The sequence below is a fragment of the Theropithecus gelada genome, chromosome 3 (genome assembly GCF_003255815.1).
Source record: "Theropithecus gelada isolate Dixy chromosome 3, Tgel_1.0, whole genome shotgun sequence".
Classification (NCBI taxonomy): domain Eukaryota; kingdom Metazoa; phylum Chordata; class Mammalia; order Primates; family Cercopithecidae; genus Theropithecus; species Theropithecus gelada.
Genome location: NC_037670.1, coordinates 75,052,029 through 75,071,679, shown reverse-complemented (window position 1 = coordinate 75,071,679; position 19,651 = coordinate 75,052,029). Strand labels below are relative to the sequence as shown.

At 36.8% G+C, this 19,651-nt stretch overlaps 1 protein-coding gene across 1 annotated transcript in view; it reads left to right on the top strand.

Moving 5' to 3' along the window:
* The window catches only part of NME8 (NME/NM23 family member 8), a 53,076-nt gene extending 33,425 nt beyond the window's left edge, over positions 1–19,651 (top strand). The window contains exons 13-18 of the mRNA XM_025378785.1: positions 3,137–3,281; positions 3,956–4,063; positions 7,093–7,244; positions 13,756–13,900; positions 16,171–16,408; positions 19,489–19,651. Of these exons, the coding sequence (XP_025234570.1) occupies positions 3,137–3,281; positions 3,956–4,063; positions 7,093–7,244; positions 13,756–13,900; positions 16,171–16,393 (773 nt within the window). The 3' untranslated portion in view covers positions 16,394–16,408; positions 19,489–19,651. The remainder of the gene's footprint in view (positions 1–3,136; positions 3,282–3,955; positions 4,064–7,092; positions 7,245–13,755; positions 13,901–16,170; positions 16,409–19,488) is intronic.

Sequence of the window (19,651 nt, the reverse complement as noted above, 5' to 3'; positions counted from 1 at the left end):
ATCAGTATACCTTTTATTTCCTTTTCTTGTGTTATTTCTTTAGCTAAGATTTCCAGTATGAATTTGAAGAGGAGTAGTGAGAGGGAGCAGCTTTGCTTTTTTTCCCCGATCTTAGAGGCAAAGCTTCTAGTTTCTCTCCATTAAGGACAGTGTTAACTGTAGGATTTTTGAAGATGTTCTCTAGTAAGTTGAGAAAGTTTCCCTTTATTCCTCCTCTGGTAAGAATTTTTATCATGAATTGGTATTAAATTTGTCATACGATTTTTCTGTATCTACTAATATAATCATATGACTTTTCTTCTTTAACCTGTTAGTGGAGATTATGTTAATTGATTTTCAAATGTTGAACCACCCTGGCGTACTTGGAATAAATCCAGCTTGGTCATGGTTTGTAACTTTTTTATACATTGTTAAATTTGAATGGTTAATATTTTGTTAAGGATTTTTGCGCCTATGTTCATGAGAGCTATTGATCTGTAGTTTTTCTTTCTTGTAATATCTTTTTGAATATTATGGTAAGGCTGGCCTCATGGAATGAGTTAGAAAGTGTTCCCTCTGCTTCTATTTTCTGGAAAAAAAAAATAAATTGTTTCCAGATAATTGGTGTCATTTATTCCTTAAACGTTTTGTAGAATTCACTAGTGATATAATCTGGTCCCGGTGCTGTATTTTTCAGAATGTTATTAAGGATTATTTCAATTTATCTAATAGATATAGGGATAATCATATTACCTAGCTCTCATTGTGTGAGTTTTGGTATTTAATATTTAGCGTATTTCAAGGAATGGGTCAATTTATCTGAATTATCAAATTTGTGAGCACAAAGTTGTATTGCAGAGAAAGAGTCTGCTGTCAGCTTGGTTTTTGTTCCTTTGTGGATAATTCCGTTTTTGTTCTTGGTAGTTGTGGCTTGATTTATTTAGATACTTGCAAAATATTTTCCCTTTATTTTTGCTCAATTGTTTTTCAAAATTATATAGATATCTAAGAATGAACTGATGTTTACACATTTATTTAACTATTAAGCACCTTACTTAGAAATTTACCTGTGATTGATGAGAAGTAAGGTATCAAGGTGTGGGCCAGGTGCTGTGGTTCACACCTGTAGTACCACCACCTTGGGAGGCCAGGCAGCCGGATTGCTTGAGCCCAGGAGATCAAGACCAGCCTGGGCAAGATGGTGAAATCTCATCTCTACTAAAAATAGAAAACATAGCCGGGCGTGGTGGCCCATGCCTGTGGTCCCAGCTGCTGGGGAGGCTGAGGCAGGAGAATCACTTGAACCTGGGAGGTGGAGGTTGCAGTGAGCTGAGATAGTGCTACTGCACTCTAGCCTGGGCGACAGAGTGAGATCCTGTCAAGAAAAAGAAAAGAAATAAAGGAAGGAAGGAAGGAAGGAAGGAAGGAAGGAAGGAAGGAAGGAAGGAAAGGAGGGAGGGAGGGAGGAGAGAAGGAGGGAGGGAAAGGAGGGAGGGAGGAAAAAGAAAAAGAAAGGAAAGAAGGAAGAAAGAAAAAGAAAGAAAGAAGACAGAAAAAGAGAGAAAGAAAGAAAGAGGAAGAAAGAAAGAAAGAAAGAAAGAAAGAAGGCCGGGTGCGGTGGCTCAAGCCTGTAATCCCAGCACTTTGGGAGGCCGAGACGGGCGGATCACAAGGTCAGGAGATCGAGACCATCCTGGCTAACCCGGTGAAACCCCGTCTCTACTAAAAAATACAAAAAAAAAACTAGCAGGGCGAAGTGGCGGGCGCCTGTAGTCCCAGCTACTCGGGAGGCTGAGGCAGGAGAATGGCGTGAACCCAGGAGGCGGAGCTTGCAGTGAGCTGAGATCCGGCCACTGCACTCCAGCCTGGGTGACAGAGCAAGACCCCATCTAAAAAGAAAGAAAGAAAGAAAGAAAGAAAGAAAGAAAGAAAGAAAGAAAAGTCAACAAGGTGTTTAAGGCTTTGAAGTATGATTTTTTATGCATCAGGTTATTCCATGAAACTTCTATGCAATTGCTAGAAGCCTTTATCTAGAACCAGGAATTCTGTATGTGTTCATACCTGTCACCAAATACTGCATTGGGAAGTGTTACTGGAATGCTTGAAAGGATGTTTGAAAATTCTCGTGGGCATAGTGCAAGCAAAATAAAATATTTATTATTATATTCATCATGGAATTTAGAGTGAAACAATCCTCTAGTGGTGAGTTCAAAGAAACTCAATGCTGTCTTGCAAATAAAGCATACTCACTAATATTTTTCAATTTATCCGTTGGATGGTGAGGACCCTCTTTACACCTGGTTTATAACTTGTCTGTGATCACTTAACTGAGAGAGTGCAAATTAGGGAAGGCAATCACCAGGATTCTCAAGGGTCGACAATCGACCTACTCTTCCATTAAATCTACTTTCTTTAGCTTTATGCAGATTTACCTTCCCTGAATATTTTTCCTCAGCTTTTATCATGAGTCATTTCAAGAAGCTATTAATATTATATGGCAATTGCAGAAGTTGGTGTGGGACAGACGTTCTCCCTGAGTGCCTCTCTCAGAAGACTCCCCAGTGTATTTCCTATAAATATCATTGACCATAGCTGGATCACACTACCACACTATCTGTAAGGAAGGATGGAGGTATGAGTATTGGATTTTCTAGGTTTCTGTAGTGGGAAGCAGGCAAGAGAGAAGAAGGTTGAGATATACTTTCAGGTATTCAATCAACTTGTTTCTCCCCAAATGGGACAAATCAAATCATGGTAATTGAACACAAAAATTATTTATAATGACTTCCATAATTGTGTTGGTTGATTATTTAGGTTACTATCTACACACACACACACATACACACACACTCATATTCACATGCATACACCCAAGAAAAAGATTTAATGAGATACCTATGTGTGTGTGTGTGTTGTATATGTGTATGTGTATGTATGCATGATTCCTATGCAATGAAAAATTGGAAATGCATCATAATGAGATGTTAAGAGACACTGTTCACCTTAAATTAAAACCTAAGAAGCTATTTCTGCAAATTTTCAAAATTTTGTATGAGAAAAAAGTGCATTGTATGCCCTCATGATAGTATATTATGTATTGTGTACATAACCAGTAATCTACCAGTTTAAAACTTATTATGTGACTGTTTTTATTTAGATGATGTTTTGCATACTATTAGAGATGAAGACTTCAAAATACTGGAGCAAAGGCAACTAGTATTATCGGAAAAAGAAGCACAAGCACTGTGCAAGGAATATGAAAATGAAAACTATTTTAATAAACTTATAGAAAACATGACCAGGTAGAATTCAAGATTTAGAAAACTCAGTCTGATTTATTTTTGAATCATGTAAACTTTCTCCTAAGTCTGGTTTCTATTTAAGCTGCCAAACTCCTCAAGTCTGTAAACACGTTCTGAGTTTACTTCTCTACCAGTCCTGCTCCCATCCCAATCCTCTGCTCACCTTCTCTAGTCTTCCAGGAATGTTACTGGAATAGTAGGAAGGTCTCAGAGGAAGTTAATGGAGTCCCGTTGAGTTGAACACTAGAAGTCCAGGGTGTACAACACTATCAAGTTTAAGCAGAGAACTGACTGACTCTCAAGAGCTTTTGTAATCTTGTAGTTAACTAGTTCTGGAAAGAATAAGTTGCTAGAAATGTGCTAGAAGAATAACTGAAATCGCAATTGAAGCAGAAATCCTGCAAGGGCATGTAAACCAGCAGGACCATGGGAATAATTAAAGAAACATCTACAAGAATCATGGCCCTCCCCTTCCCTTCCTTTCTCTGCTTCTATTTTAAAGATATGCTCTTGAAAATTTATCAGTGGAAACTAATTTCAAACCTCTGTTAAAAGATTATTTTACATGTTACATGTTTTTGATCTATTTAACAACATGCATTTGTATTGCCTATACATAATTAATTACTGAACTGCAATTCTTATTACCTCTTCTTTGTTTTCTTTTCTAATAGTGGTCCATCTCTAGCCCTTGTTTTATTGAGAGACAATGGCTTGCAATACTGGAAACAATTACTGGGACCAAGAACTGTTGAAGAAGCTGTTGAATATTTTCCAGACAGGTAGGATTCATACCATGGGTCCCTATCTGTTTTCATGGGATCCATTTTAAACACCTTTTTAGATGTAGAGTAATGGAACCACAGCTCTAGTCCAAGGGAGCTTCTCAGGAAAGCTACCTTTCCTGGTGAAGGAGTGGACTGCTTATGACTGGAGGTCCAGCCCTGTGCCAGGCTGAGGATGGCCAAGGATTTGCAAGAGACCATTGTGAGATGCTAGGCTTGGGGCCGGGAGCTAAGAGGTGTATATTTCAGTCAACAGGTCATCTCTTGGGAGAAATATCCACCCTACCCGCTATTTAGGAGAAATTCCTTTGGAAGGTTGTGGTGGCAGCTGTAGCTTCTTTAACTGATCATGAGTTTTAAGACAATGATGACTAATTGAATATGTACTCTACAATTTAGTGGGAACATTTATTGACTTAGCTTATTGATTAATGTTAGAAATCAGCTAAACTTTGTAATCAACTTGACCCCTGGCATATTACCTGGCATATAGGGGAAACTCTTTCTGCATTTTCTGAGCTTACCTGCTAGGCTTAATATCATCTGCAGGATAGAAATAGTGTCTCATGCATCTCCATATTTGGCATGAAGCTGATGGAAGCAAATTGAATTTCAATTCCCTTGAATTCTTTGTGCTGATTTTAGGCTAAGATTCAGTTCAAAGAAAGAAAGGACTCCCCTCATACCCCCTTCAAGTGTGTAAGAATATAGATGTTCTTTAAGGCACTGCAAACCTGACATACATGTTGACACAATAAATAGCAATAGTTATGAAGCCTCACTTACATGAAAGCTGAAGTGCTTTCTTTTGGGTAGGATATACTTAAATTTGGCTTGTGTTGCATGAACATGTATTGCCCCTTATTTAGCCCTACTCAGTTATGTCTTTGCTTATGTGCCAATGATTGTGAAGGATAATAAGCATAGAACCTCTGCAAGTGGTGTGAGCAGAGTGCCATGGAATCATTTAATAAAATGTGGCATAGAGTGCAATGCATGCTACCAGAGAGAAGGATTGCTATCAACACAAGGCCTGTGTCTGTAGGCACACTGGTCTAGACACTATGGCACCAAGTGTGGAGGCTCTCAGTTACTGCCCCATCTCCACCCCACTATCATACTGAAAATTGCCACAAGTTCACAATTAATCTTCATCTTTCTTTCCAATTGATCCCCACTTTTCCACTTCCCTTGGCTCCACCCAGCACTTACGGTTGCTTTAGGAATAACTCTTTCAATGGAACGTCACCCTTTTCCTGTGCCTGAATATTAGATGCTATGCTGGCGTTCTTTTACCCAAAATACGATAATTTGCATAGAAGAGAAGCACAGCAACCCCTCATTGTTACCCATTACTCCCTCTATCCCACTATTCCTCCTCTGACATTTTCCAATAATCATGTTTGACGGCGGAACAGGGGATAGGAGAATGCTCTGCATTGAGTAGAGTAAGTGCTCGGGATGGCTCTGGCTGTTTCATTCAATCATTGTGCAAATCCCTCATCCCTGGCAATCACAGAGTCCAAGGGATTAGGGCTGAAAGTATCTCCAAATCGGAGGTGTGGGAACAGCCAAGGGCAGAATGGAAACGTCAAGGTGACAAGGCAAAAAAAAAAAAAAAAAAAGCAAAAACAAACAAACAAAATCCTGAATGAGTCACTGAGACCAGAGAGGAAAGAAGAGGATCTGGAAGCTGGGGACAGAAAACCAAGTTTCCTGTGATATGAAGAATCCACATTGGTGTTAGCAGGAAGGAACATTATTCACCATAGCTAGAATTTGTTGAGTTGACTGCCCTGGACCGTTTAAAGGGAAAAAGGTGAAATGGGCAGTGAGCATCATTTGCTACTAAAATATGCATAGATAGATAGAAAGACAGATAAAAAGGACCACTGAAAAAAAAAAACCAAAGAGCAACAACTGATTCAGAAGATACATACTTATTTATAGGAAAGAAAGCATAACAATAAACTGTCTAATCTAATGTGGTTGGTCTGGTATTATCAACTTCACTCTCGCCTCTTCCCACAAAGCTGTCCTGTCTACTTCTCTTTTATTGCTGTTGTTGCTCACCTGGGGGGTTCCCTTACAGTATCTTCTGGATTTATTGTTTATAATTTTGTATCTTTGGTCTAGAGTCAAATGCCATGTAATGCTTGATAATATGAAGCATTATCACATGGTGAAAGAAAATTTATTTAGAGTTCAATACACGCACCATATATTTCAAAGGCATCATCTGATTGCATCTGCAAAATCACCTTCTGAAACAGGTTTTATTGTCATATTTATATTTGGGACAACTAAAGAACAGGGAAGTTAAGCAGCTCCCTAATATCACATAGCTAGCAAATAGTGCAACAAGGATTCTACCCTCTGAGCTTTTTCACTGCGTAGGGCATCTGTGTCAGTCTGTTTTCATGCCACTATGAAGAAATACCCGAGATTCGGTAGTATAAAGAAAAGAGGTTTAATTGACTCACAGTTCTGCATGGCTGGGGAAGCCTTAGGAAACTTATAATCATGGCGGAAGGCACCTCTTCACGGGGTGACAGGAGAGAGAATGAGTACTAGCAGGGGAAATACCAGGTGTTTGTAAAACCATCAGATCTTCTGAGAACTCAGTCACTAGCACGAGAACAGCGTGGGGAAAACTGCCCCATGATTCAATTAGCTCCCACTAGGTCCCGCCCATGACATGTGGGGATTTTGGGGATTACAATTCAACATGAGAATTGGATGGGAACACAGCCAAACCATATCAGCATTCATTGCTCTTTCATAGTTATCTGTCAATATTCATTGTCATGATGATTTAAATGATCACATCCTTTCTTCTTAATGACCATTACCTCCTTGAAAAGAAGTAGCATGCCCTAAGTCACCATGTACTCACTTCCTTTTGCACAGTGTCAAGATCTGGAATGATTTGCTGTTATTTGATAACTTTTGAACAACTTAGATAAATTGTGTTATATTATTCTGTTCTGTTCCAATAGCTTTTAAATCTGACTTCTTTTTCAAAGTTTATGTGCACAATTTGCGATGGACAGTTTGCCGGTCAACCAGTTGTATGGCAGTGATTCATTAGAAACCGCTGAAAGGGAAATACAGCATTTCTTTCCTCTTCAAAGCACTTTAGGCTTGATTAAACCTCATGCAACAAGTGAACAAATAGGTAAATATTTAAGAATAAAAGTCAATGTATACATTTTCTCCAAATTTTGTGAACACTTAAAAAATTTACAAGCAGAAAACCAAAACAGGAAACAGAAAATTCAAAAAAGTTGCGATGAATACGTATATCCTTCATTTAGATTCAACAATTAACTTTGTCATATTTTCTTTTGCTACCTCTCTCACCTCTCCCTCCCTCATCCTTCTCCTTGTCTTTCTCTTAATCAGAAATAGTATTGAATTTTGCTGAAGTCCTTTTCAGAATTTATGAAAATGATGAGTTAGTTTTTCCATGGATATATTGATATGGAATATCATGGTAATGATATTTCAAATATTGAACTATATCCTCCATTCCTATATAGGTGTTGCTTAGTTATGATGCATTTTTAGATATACTTTTGGATACTATTTGCTTATATTTCACTTGTTTATTTTTTTGTATTGAGACTTGAAAGTGAGCTTGATCTCTGCTTTCCATTTTTTTGGTTTGATATCTATCAGGTTTAGAAATCGATGGAATACTTCATAAGGAATGTGAACATGTTTTTCAGTGCTCCAAAAGAGTGTAAGCAGCACTGAGATTGGTATTTGGAGGTGTGGCAAAATTTTCCTGCAAAAAATCTGGGCCTGTTTTGTTTTGTGGGATAATTATTTGATCACTTTCTCTGTTTCTTTTATGGAAATTGCTGTATTTAAGCTTTCTATCACCCTTTGAGTAAATATAGTTAAATTACATTTTCCTAGGAAGGTATCTATTCCAGCTATGTAATTTGTAAAGTAATTTCTTATCATTATTTTATATTTGCTCCATTTCAGTGATTATTTCTACTTTACCATTTTGTATTTTGCTCTCTTTCAAACAATAAAAATTTAATTTATTCATGAGTTCTATGTTTTTCTCTTTTCTAACTACTATTTTTGGCTTTATCTTCATGATTTTCTTCCTTCTATTTCCTAGTTGTTTTTTCTTATGTTCTTCTTCTAGTTTTTTGAGTTGAATATTAAACTTATTTATTTTCAACTTTTAATTTTTATTGATAATAATTTTTAAAGTTATACATTTTCATATGATTACTGCTTTAATTATAGCCCACAGGTTCTAATGCATAGTGTTTTCATTATCTTTATTGATTATTGATAATTAATTATTGAAATTTTGTAATTTTGGTTTATATTTTCCCTTGGGCCTTAGAGTTATTCAACAAATAAATTTATTTTAAAGAGATTTTTTTTTAATTCTGGTAGAAGAAAAAGCTTGCATTTTTTTTGAAATTATCATGATATTGTTGAACTACCATATGGCAAACTTTTGTGAAGATTCTACGTGTATGAGGAGAAAAAATATTATCACCGGTATCATGGTGAAAAGTTTAAATATAAGATAAAACCAGCCTTACCGTTTGATTCATCTTGATTTATTTTTTTTCCCAACTTGATCTGTCTTGAATTTGAAGGATCTGTCAGAAACTAGAGGTGTGAGTCACCTGTTTTCAGTATATTGTTGGCTGTATTTCCTGTATTTTCTGATTAATAATGGTGGTGGCCATGTTATTTGATACCTAGATATTTAAAACTATTCATGGTAAATTTAGTTTTTAGCATTAAACAAAGCTCTTATTTGTCTCATTTAATGCGTTGGGGCCTGAATTCTGTATTGTTTGCTATCAAGACCACACGCCCTGCTTTCTTATCATTTGCATTTGCCTTATATATTTTTGCCTATTTATTTATTTTTAACCTTTTTGAATCACTTCTTTTTAGGCTTGTCTCACACATGAAATCCATAAAGATGGATTTGTATTCATGACTTTCTCTCAAAATATATGTTAAACAGCCAAATTTACTGTAATAAAACAGTACACAACTTGTGTATTTTTAATTTTTTAAATTGAAACATAATTGTCCATATTCATGGGGTACCTTATGATGTTTTGATACATGTACATATTGTGTAATAATCAAATCAGGGTATGTAGCATACCCATTGCCTCATAACTTTATCATTTCTTTGTGGTGAGAACATTCAAAATCTCCTCTTCTACCAATTTGAAATGTGCAATGCAATATTATTAACTATAGTTACCCTACTATGCAGTAGAACACCAGAACTTGTACCCATAGACTGATCTCTCCCAACTTCTCCCTCCCCCATACCCTCCCCACTTCTAGAAAGCACCATTCTGCTCTCTACTTCTAGGAGATGAACTTCTTTAGGTTCCACATATGAGTGAAATCATGCAGTATATGTCTTTTCTGTGCCTTGCTTATTTCACTTAAGATAATGTCCTCTAGGTTCTTCGATGTTACCACAAATGACAGGATTTCATTACTTTTTATAGCTGAATAATATTCCATTATGTATATATATCACACTTTCGTCATCCATTCCTCCATCAGTGAACACTTAGGTTAGTTCCAAATCTTGGCTATTGTGGATAATGCTGTAGTAAACATGTGAGTACAGATATTTCTTCAATGTACTGATTTTATTTCCTTTGGATATATACCCATAGTGGCATTGCTGGATCATATATGGTAGTTCTATTTTTAATTTTTTAAGAGACGTTGAGCCTTTTTTCATATATGTGTTAGTCATTGTATGTCCAACAGATTTCTTCTGAGAAATGTCCATTCAGGTTTTCACCCATTTTTAAATCAGAATCCTTTTTTCTGGCTTTTGTTTGTTTGCTATTGAGTTGAGTTCCTTATATATGCTGTATATTAACCCTTTGTCAGATGCATAGCTTGAAAATATTTTCTTGAATTCTGTAGGTTGTATCTTCACTCTGTTGGTTTTTTTCTTCACTAGGTAGAATTTAGTTTGATATAATACCATTTGTCTGGTTTTGCTTTTGTTGCCTGTGCTTTTGAGGTCTTATAAAAAAAAATCACTGCCAAGACCAATGCTATGAAGCATTTCACCTATATTTTCTTCTAGTAGTTTTATTGTTTTAGATCTTACAGGGGAAAAAAATTTAGTAGGTGAGATAAATTCACATAATATATTTATTTTATGTTAATAATATGTTTAGTTTCAAACATCTTATTATTTTAAGTTATATTTACATGTTGTTTTTTCATTTACTGATGTTCTTCTCTGTGTGGTCTTTTACATTTTCTTTTGTGTTTGAGAAATTTATTTGTTCTGGAAGCTATTTTTATTGTAATATCTGCCAGGATTGTCCAAGGGAAAGAATATAGTCATGGGTTCTCAGTTTCTGTTTCCGATCGGGCCAGTAAAGCCCATTCCTCATCTTTCTTTTCTGGTTATCACTAGAGACGGAAATAAAAAACCATGGCTTCAGGCTGCTAAAAGCCTAAAACAAAAACACAGCAACAATAAAAAATGTGGGATGGATATTTGTTTTCTCTGCTTTAAATGATACCCTTTTACCTTTGTGACAATTAGGTACTTAATCTTTCTCTTTTCTTGAGCTATTCTCCTAGTTTTTGAACTTGTGTTAAATGTTAAATGTACTTTGTTAGAAAACATATTATTTACATATATGCTGGATAAAAATAATCCTAGGCTCACATTTTTTTCTTGGAGTTTCTTGACAGGGTATCTCTATTCTTGTTTCCTGCATTTCTTTCAAGAAGCGTGGTGCCATATTGACTTTTGTTTCATTGTAAGTAATATGGTGTTTTCCCAGAAGAAGGGATGAATTTTTGTTTGTTTCTCAAGGCTAGTAGTTTTACTAACATATGTCTGAGATTTGACCACTCTTGGTTTATTTTTCCAGATACATGTTAGTCTTTTTTGCTGTCTAGATTCTTATCCTCTCTTATTTCAAGATGGTTTTCCTGCCTTATAGTTTTAAATATTAGTTCTGTTCCACGGTTCTTTTCTTTTTTTCTTTAGGGATTTCACCAACTGGAACTAACAGGGGATTCTTTTGAAGTTTCTGATTGGTTAGATTGACTTACCCAGTTTTTAGTTAAAAGTATTCTCTTTTGGTAAGATGAAGTCAAATTTCTTAAATAAATGTAGTAATGTATAGTATTTAATTATATATATACACAGATATGTACACACACACCCCTACATACACACACGTGTAGACATACTTATCTTTGCCTAACTTCTGTATCTATCGCTTTTCCTATTGACTTCTCTTTCTTTATTTTGCTATCCCTTACTTGGCTGTTTTTACTTCTGTTATCTATGTCCTTCTCTGTGTTTTAAGTTAGACACCTAGTTTATTTCTGTTATTTTATCTTTGTCTTTCATGAGTGCAGCTTTTATTTCACATCTACTTATTGCTTGGCCATTTCTAGTTTTGAGTTTGAAGTTCTGATTTATGATTTTTTTAATGTTCAAACTGCTTAATTCACATTAGGGTGTCGTGTTACAGTTTGGGGGATATTTGTCATCCTTCTGCTGGCTTTCTTCCTCCCTCTCTTCCTTCTTCATTCTCTTTCTTTTATTTCTTTCTTTAGCAGGGGAAGACATTTTTTAAATAGTAATTTTAAAAGTAATTTTAATTTTATCTTTTTTAATTGTTCAGTAAAGATTAATAAGGTTTGGGTTAGCTCATTTCATTTCTCAGGTCAGATTTTCTCTTGGTTTTTTATTAATATAATTAGGTAGTTTCTTAATAGGTAGGGCCTTTGCAGGGGGTGAATCTGTCTCACTACCTACAGTACTCTCTGTTTATCTTGAATGTTACCCTAAGCCACTTGCTGTCTTTATCTAAGAACATTACTGGGTATATACCCAAAGGATTATAAATCATGCTACTATAAAGACACATGCACATGTATGTTTATTGTGGCACTATTCACAATAGCAAAGACTTGGAACCAACCCAAATGTCCATCAATGATAGACTGGATTAAGAAAATGTGGCACATATACACCATGGAATACTACACAGCCATAAAAAAGCATGAGTTCATGTCCTTTGTAGGGACATGGATGAAGCTGGAAACCATCATTCTCAGCAAACTGTCACAAGGACAGAAAACCAAACAACACCGCATGTTCTCACTCATAGGTGGGAATTGAACAATGAGAACACTTGGACAGAGGAAGGGGAACATCACACACCAGGGCCTGTTGTGGGGTGGGGGGAGTGGGGAGGGATAGCATTAAGAAATATTCCTAATGTAAATGATGAGTTAATGGGTGCAGCACACCGACATGGCACATGTATACATATGTAACAAACCTGCATGTTGTGCACATGTACCCTAGAACTTAAAGTATTGAAAAAAAAAAAAAAAAAGAACTGTAAGAGACTTTTGTTTTCCAATGTGACTCCTTTTACCAGGAAGTATTGATTTCCAAAAACTGCATTAGTCTTCAAATACCTTGCTTGCAATGCCACAATCACCCACTCCTACACTAATTCATTCTTCATGTGCAAAGGAAATTATCATTTTAGAGCACAGATCTGAATATGTTATTGCTTAGAATGCTTTAAATGTTCCTTGTTGTTTTTAGAGGAAAGTCTAGATTTCTTCACAGGGCATAATTATTGATAATCTTTCTTCTACTTACTTGGCCAACTTCATCTCCAGTATATTTTCACCCAGTCACTTCTTCCTGCCCTCTGCCCTTGGCATACATTACTCACTCTGCCTGCAATATACTTTCCTTACTTGTCCACTTGGTGATCACACCTTATTTTTTCCATGCTTAACACAAAGGTCAGTGTCTCTGTGAAGTCATGCCTGACCTCTCCAGAGAAAGTTAAATGTTTTCTCACCTGCGGTCCTGGGGACCTTATATATTACTCTATAATAATGATCACTTTCTCATGATATCTTTATAGGCCTTGCTCTCTGTTGAGACAATTAGTCTCTGAGGAAAGGTTTATGTTTTCTTCCCTTTCATTTCTGCAGTGCCTGTCTTAGGGCAGATCCTGGCCACCTCCCTTCCAGCAGGAGAAGTCCAGCCTTCTCCAGGCTGTCTGTTGGTTTTAATCATATTGCCTTTAGCTCCCAGACCACTCTGTGTGTTTTTGATCCAGAGCAAAGAAGAGGCCGTTTTACCAGAAAGCTCCCAGTTTCTCAGTTGGTTCACCTGTGTCTCTAGTATGTAGCCCTCAAAACTTAGGCTGCTGGTGAGATTTTGACATTTGCTTTGTTTAATTCCCTTAAGGTTTCTGATTCTTCAGGCAGAAGAGTTCAGATTGGCTTTATCCTTCAATCCATATCTAGCAAGAAATTCCTTGGCATTTGTAGCATGAAAGTGAAAATACATCTTTATTCTTAGCATGAGAGCATGTCCCTTCCCCTTCCCCCTTCTACTCTTGTGGTCTACTAGGTGTTTCAGGTGGTTTCTGGAAAGGTGAACCTCAGAGACTAGAAAATCTATGCTAACATACTAAGGTTCTGAATGTCAATTTGGTGCTTTGGAATTTTAATTTAGTTTAGCAGAGTTTTGCCGTGTTAAACCACAACATGCAAGTTAAACTATCATTTTCCGTAGTTATTTCAGTCTACTTGAATATGAAGGAAAAGTGAAGCAATCTGCAATATTATCAAATATCTGTTTTTCCTAGAGAAGATTCTGAATATGATTAAGGAGGCTGGATTTGATCTGACACAGGTGAAGAAAATGTCCCTAACTCCTGAGCAAATAGAGAACATTTATCCAAAAATAACAGGAAAAGACTTTTATAAAGATTTACTGGAAATGTTATCTGAGTAAGTTTCTGATACGTAATTATTTGCATCATAAAAGTGGTAAATGTTCATTATAGAAACTTTGAAAAATGCAAAAATTAATTGAAACATTTCATCTAATCTCATTCATGAGAAGACATTTTGCTAACATTCACGGTTCATCCTTTTTCTATTTCCTTACCTCTCTCCCTATCTTCCTTTCTCTCCCTCCTTTTGTCTCTCCTCGCCCCCTTGCTTCCTTCCTTCCTTCATTCTTTCCTTCCCTCCCTCCCTCCCTCCCTTCCTTCCTTCCTTCTTTCTAGTTTCTCTAGGTCTTCGCATTAGATATACAGAGGCTGGCTCAGTTCAAACCCCTGCTTTGCCAACATACTTAATTGTTGCCTGAGTTTCCTTATCTGGGGATAATAATAGTATCTATCTAATAGGCTTGTTGGGAGGGCTACATAATTTATGTGTTGAAAGTACCTAGAACAGTGCATGACAGATATTAAACACTTGATAAACACTAGTTATGATTATTCACATCTTTTTTTACATGTGTTGATACCTTGTCATGTGTTGATACCTTTTACATGTGTTGATATCTTGTCTCTATGTATCGTAATAACATAAAGATTACGATAAGAAATACACTCCTTTAAAACTTCTTTCCACATGATACATCTGTTCCTGACAACACATACTTTTATAACCACCGCATAGAAATTAAAGGCTAACAATTATTGTTTCCTTAATTCCAGGCCTTGTGATGAGCTGTACACACTTTATTTCATTTGACTCTTATAGTAACAACTCTATGAAGGAGTTTTACTAGAATTTCCACTTTGATTTTGAGAGGACAGAGGCCCAGGGCTAGAAGTTGTCCACAGTCACAAAACTCATGTTTCGCTGGGTCCTGAACCCAGGGAGTCTCTGCTTTTAACTGCTGCTTTCCAAAACTATTGTTTACACAGAGTTCATAATTATGTGAACATCATTATCGATTTACTGTGAGTTAAATGTCTTTTCTATTTTATATATATTAAACATCAAAAATTTTCTATACAGTCATGCTTTGCAGTTCAATATTTCAGTCAATCATGAATTACATATACAGCAGTGGTCCCATAAGATTATAATGGAGCTGAAAAATTCCTATTGCCTTAGTGATATCATGATCATTGTAATGCAATGCATTACCATTTCTGTTCATATATGTTTAGATACACAAATAACACTGTGTTACAGTTGCCTACAGTATTCAGTATAGTAACATGCTATACAGGTTTATAGCCCAGGACCCATAGGCTAAACCAGATAGCCTAGGTGCGTAAGAGGCTATTCTATCTAGGTTTCTGTAAGTATATTCTATGATGTTTGCACTACAATGAAATAACTTAATGTCACATTTCTCAGAATGTATCTCCATTATTAAGAGGTACGTGACTGTACATATACACACACATGCACACACACACATATGTATAAAATACGTATAAGAAATCTCTTTAATTGCACATTTTCCCTTTTTTCCATTCTTGACCATTTGTCAATGAGCTTAGGAAGGCAGAATTTATAAAGTTAACAAAACTTAATGGAATATATGTGCTATTTAGATATAAATAGTAAGCAGAAGCCTAAGGCTGCACCATGAAAGCTTAGAAAACTAACTTTTGTACTCATTGCAGGTTGCATTTTCTGGGAAACTGGAAGAGTTTCTTATTCAGGCTATTGAATAAGGATGCAACGAAGAAGAGAGGGCAAAGAAGCAGGATGGGGATGAGGGCAAGTCAAGATGTAGTGCAGGCCAGACAACAGCCTCTGCTAACCACAGCTAGATTGGTCTATCAGAGTTGTCCAGTATTGGTTGAAATGACCAGGCTGTTGTACGCACATATCACTCAGTTACTTGAAGGTAGGCCATCCTGGCATTGAGGGTGGCCTGAGCAAGGTGGCTGTCTGAACTGGAGGTAATCCCTGAAGGGGTCAGAGGCTGCAGGACAACCATAAAGTAACAAGTCCTGAATCCATGACAATGTCTCTATTTACAAACCTCATAGTAGCAAAATAATAAGACTTCATTGACAAATATTGTGTAGAATGAAATTACAGCACTCACCTAGCATATAAACCTATTAGAAGAGGGAGAAATGAAAAAAAGGAAGTGTATGATTGCACTGATAAGGACAAAGAATAAAGGGGAGCTCCCTGGCCCAGGGTGCAGTGGTCTGTCTTTAGCCTTGTTTGCAAACTTGTTGCAGTGTCAACAGTTTTCAGTAGGCTGGGTCTTCTGAAAGCACCGTTCTTTGCAGAGGTCCATCTATGGTCATGATTCTGACCAAGTGGAATGCTGTTGCCGAATGGAGACGATTGATGGGTCCCACAGACCCAGAAGAAGCAAAAGTACTTTCCCCTGACTCCATCCGAGCCCGGTTTGGAATAAGTAAGTTGAAAAACGTTGTCCATGGAGCATCTAATGCCTATGAAGCAAAAGAAGTTATTAATAGACTCTTTGAGAATCCTGAGGAAAACTAAAGTATATACTGTGAAGTACGTACCTGTTTAATTATTATTTTATTTTATTTGCTTGTTGCAGTGACTGAGGCTAGGACAAACCTGTCCTAAAAAGAGAAGAACTTTTCCCAAATTCCTGAATCAAACTTTATTTCCTGTGAGACACACTGTTCTATTGCATAGTAGCTGCACAGCCTCAAACCTGAGCCTTGTAGATGCTGATGACCTTGGGGATTCTGGTTGCTTGTAACCAGGCGGAGGATGCTGCATCCAGGCTGCAGGGATGGAGACAACAGGGCAAGCAATGCACCCATTGGTTCGCACACCTTGGTCTTGAGCTGTGGTGTCATCTACTATGACATAAAAAGCCTCATGCAGTCCCTCTACTCAACTCTTTTCCACTTCTCCGCTTTGAATGGCCAAAGTTTCTTCTTTTTATGTTTATTTGTTCTAAAAAAAAAATTACAGGTTTGTTACATAGGTATATGTGTGCCATGGTGGTTTCCTGCACCTATTGACCCATCCTCTAAGATCCTTCCCCTCGCTCCCCACCCCCCAACAGGCCCTGCTATATGTTGTTCCCCTCTCTGTGTCCATGCATTCTCAATGTTCAACTCACACTTATGAGTGAGAACATGTAGTGCTTGGTTTTCTGTTCTGGTGTTAGTTTGCTGAGGATGGTGACTTCCAGTTTCATCCATGTCCCTGAAAAGGACATGATCCTTTGGATGGCTGCATAGTATTTCATGTACCAAATTTTCTTTATCCAGTCTATCGCTGATGGGTATTTGGGTTGGTTCCATGTCTTTGCTAGTGTAACTATTGCTGCAATAAACATACATGTGCATGTGTCTTTATAGTAGAATGATTTATATTCCTTTGGGTATATACGCAGTAATGAAATTGTTGGGTCAAATGGTGTCTCTGGTTCTAGATCCTTGAGGAATCACCACACTGTCTTCCATAATGATTGAACTAATTTACATTCCCACCAACAGTGTAAAAGTGTTACTATTTCTCCACAGCCCCACCAGCATCTATTATTCCTGACTTTTTAGTAATTACCTGAATGGCCAAAGTTTCAGTGTACAGTGTACAATGATTGTACAGTGTACAGTGATGGAAAAACCCACAGTCACCTTGGGCTGGTAGGAATATAAAATGGTGCATCTTCTGGATAATTGTTTGGCAGTTTCTTAAAAGGTTAAACATAGAATCATTATTTAACCTATCAATTATATTCTTAGGTGCATTCCCAAGAGAACTGAAAACAGGGACTCAAACATATACTTGTACAGTAATGTTTATAGAAAAATGATTCACAAGAGCCAAAAGGAAGAAATCACCCAAGTGTCCATTAACAGAACAATGAACAAAGTTTGGTATAAAGATACAATGGAATATTATTTAGCTATTAAAAGGAATAAAGTATTGATGCATACTGCAACATGGATGAATCTCAAAAAAATTTTGCTAAATGAAGTGTTAGACACAGAATAACACATATTGCATGTTACCACTTATATGAGGTACCTAAAATAGGCAATTATAGAGATAAAAAGTAAATTATAGCTTGGGGCTGAAGGAAGGGTGAAATTGTAAGTTTTTGCTTAATGGGTACAGAGTCTTTTTTAAGTTGACAAAATATTTTGGAAATTGTTTGTGGTGATGTTTGCAAACCATGTAAATGTCATTAATACCATTGATTTGTACACTTAAATGGTTGCAATGGCAAATTTAATACACACACCCCCGACATATTGCCACGATAAAAGAATAGTAACAAAAATAGTGAAATAAGGAAGAATTATTTCAGACAAGCACAAAAAGCTCTTGCAAGAAAACTCTTCAACGCTCGCCCCAAAATGATATAAAATTTAGTGTTACATTTTTAAAAGAAAATGCATGTAATCCTAACATCGAAATCTTTAATTAAAAGTAAGCCTTTATGGTGGGAGTGTAAATTAGTTCAACCATTGTGGAAGACAGTGTGCTGATTTCTCGAAGACCTGGAACCAGAAATACCATTTGACCCAGCAATCCCATTACTGGATATATACCCAAAGGAATATAAATCCTTCTATTATAGAGATACATGCACACATATATTCATGGCAGAACTATTTACAATAACAAATATATGGAATCAGTCTAAATGCCCATCAATGATAGACTGGATAAAGAAAATGTGGTACATATATGGCATGGAATACTATGCAGCCATAAAAGGGAATGAGATCATGTCCTTTGCAGGGACATGGTTGGAGTTGGAAGCCATTATCCTCAGCAAACTAATGCAGGAACAGAAAACCAAACACTGCATGTTCTCACTTATAAATGGGAGCTGAATGATGAGAACACATGGACACGTGGGGGGAACAACACACACTAGAGCCTGTCGGTGGGGGCTGGAGGGAGAGCATCAGAAAGAATAGCTAATGGATGCTGGGCTTAACACCTAGGTGATGGGATGATCTGTGCAGCAAACTACCCTGGCACACATTTACCTATGTAACAAACCTGCACATCCTGTAGACATACCCCTGAACTTAAAATAAAGTTGAAGAAAAATAAGTAAGCCTTTAATAAAGTTCTTAAACAGATAGTAAATAAAGGAAATTTTGTTTCAAACAAAGTATAACAATAACAAAACTCCCTAAACCCTTTCTTGGGCATCTCTGACCTGAGAGTCCTGCTGAACGCCCAGCTGCTCTCCCAGGCCACCCCACAACCCCCGCCTTTACACTGCAGCCTGTCCATCATGTTCAGAAGACGCTGCACAATCAGTCCTGGCATTTTTCTCAGCCCCTTCCTATTCTCTTCTTAACCTTTGGTTCAACCAGCAATTCTTAATCCTTGAACGGGTTGGGTAGAAAGCTTACGCACAAGTTAATATTTTTAACCCTGTCACAAATGTTTGTTCATTAACTCATTGCTCTGTAAATGTTTGATGACTGCTTACTTGCTCAGTCAGACTGTCTATAGGTAAAGGTTAAGGCCCATCTCCCAGTTCTGTGATTTGTGTGCAACACTTCAATATGGAAATTGGTAACTGCTGAAAGATTAGTGTATAGCACTGTCATTTATTTTGTTAAGTGCATTATTTCTTTTCCTAGAAGTTTGAGAAGATAATACACAAGTTCACATCAATATGTAACCATTTGGCACAGCTTCCTGGGAGGAATAATAAGAAAAACATGCTTTGGAGAAAAACTCATCTCAAGATACAAAAATGAATGGCTATGCATAATAAGAATAAAAATGTATTCCCCAAACAAA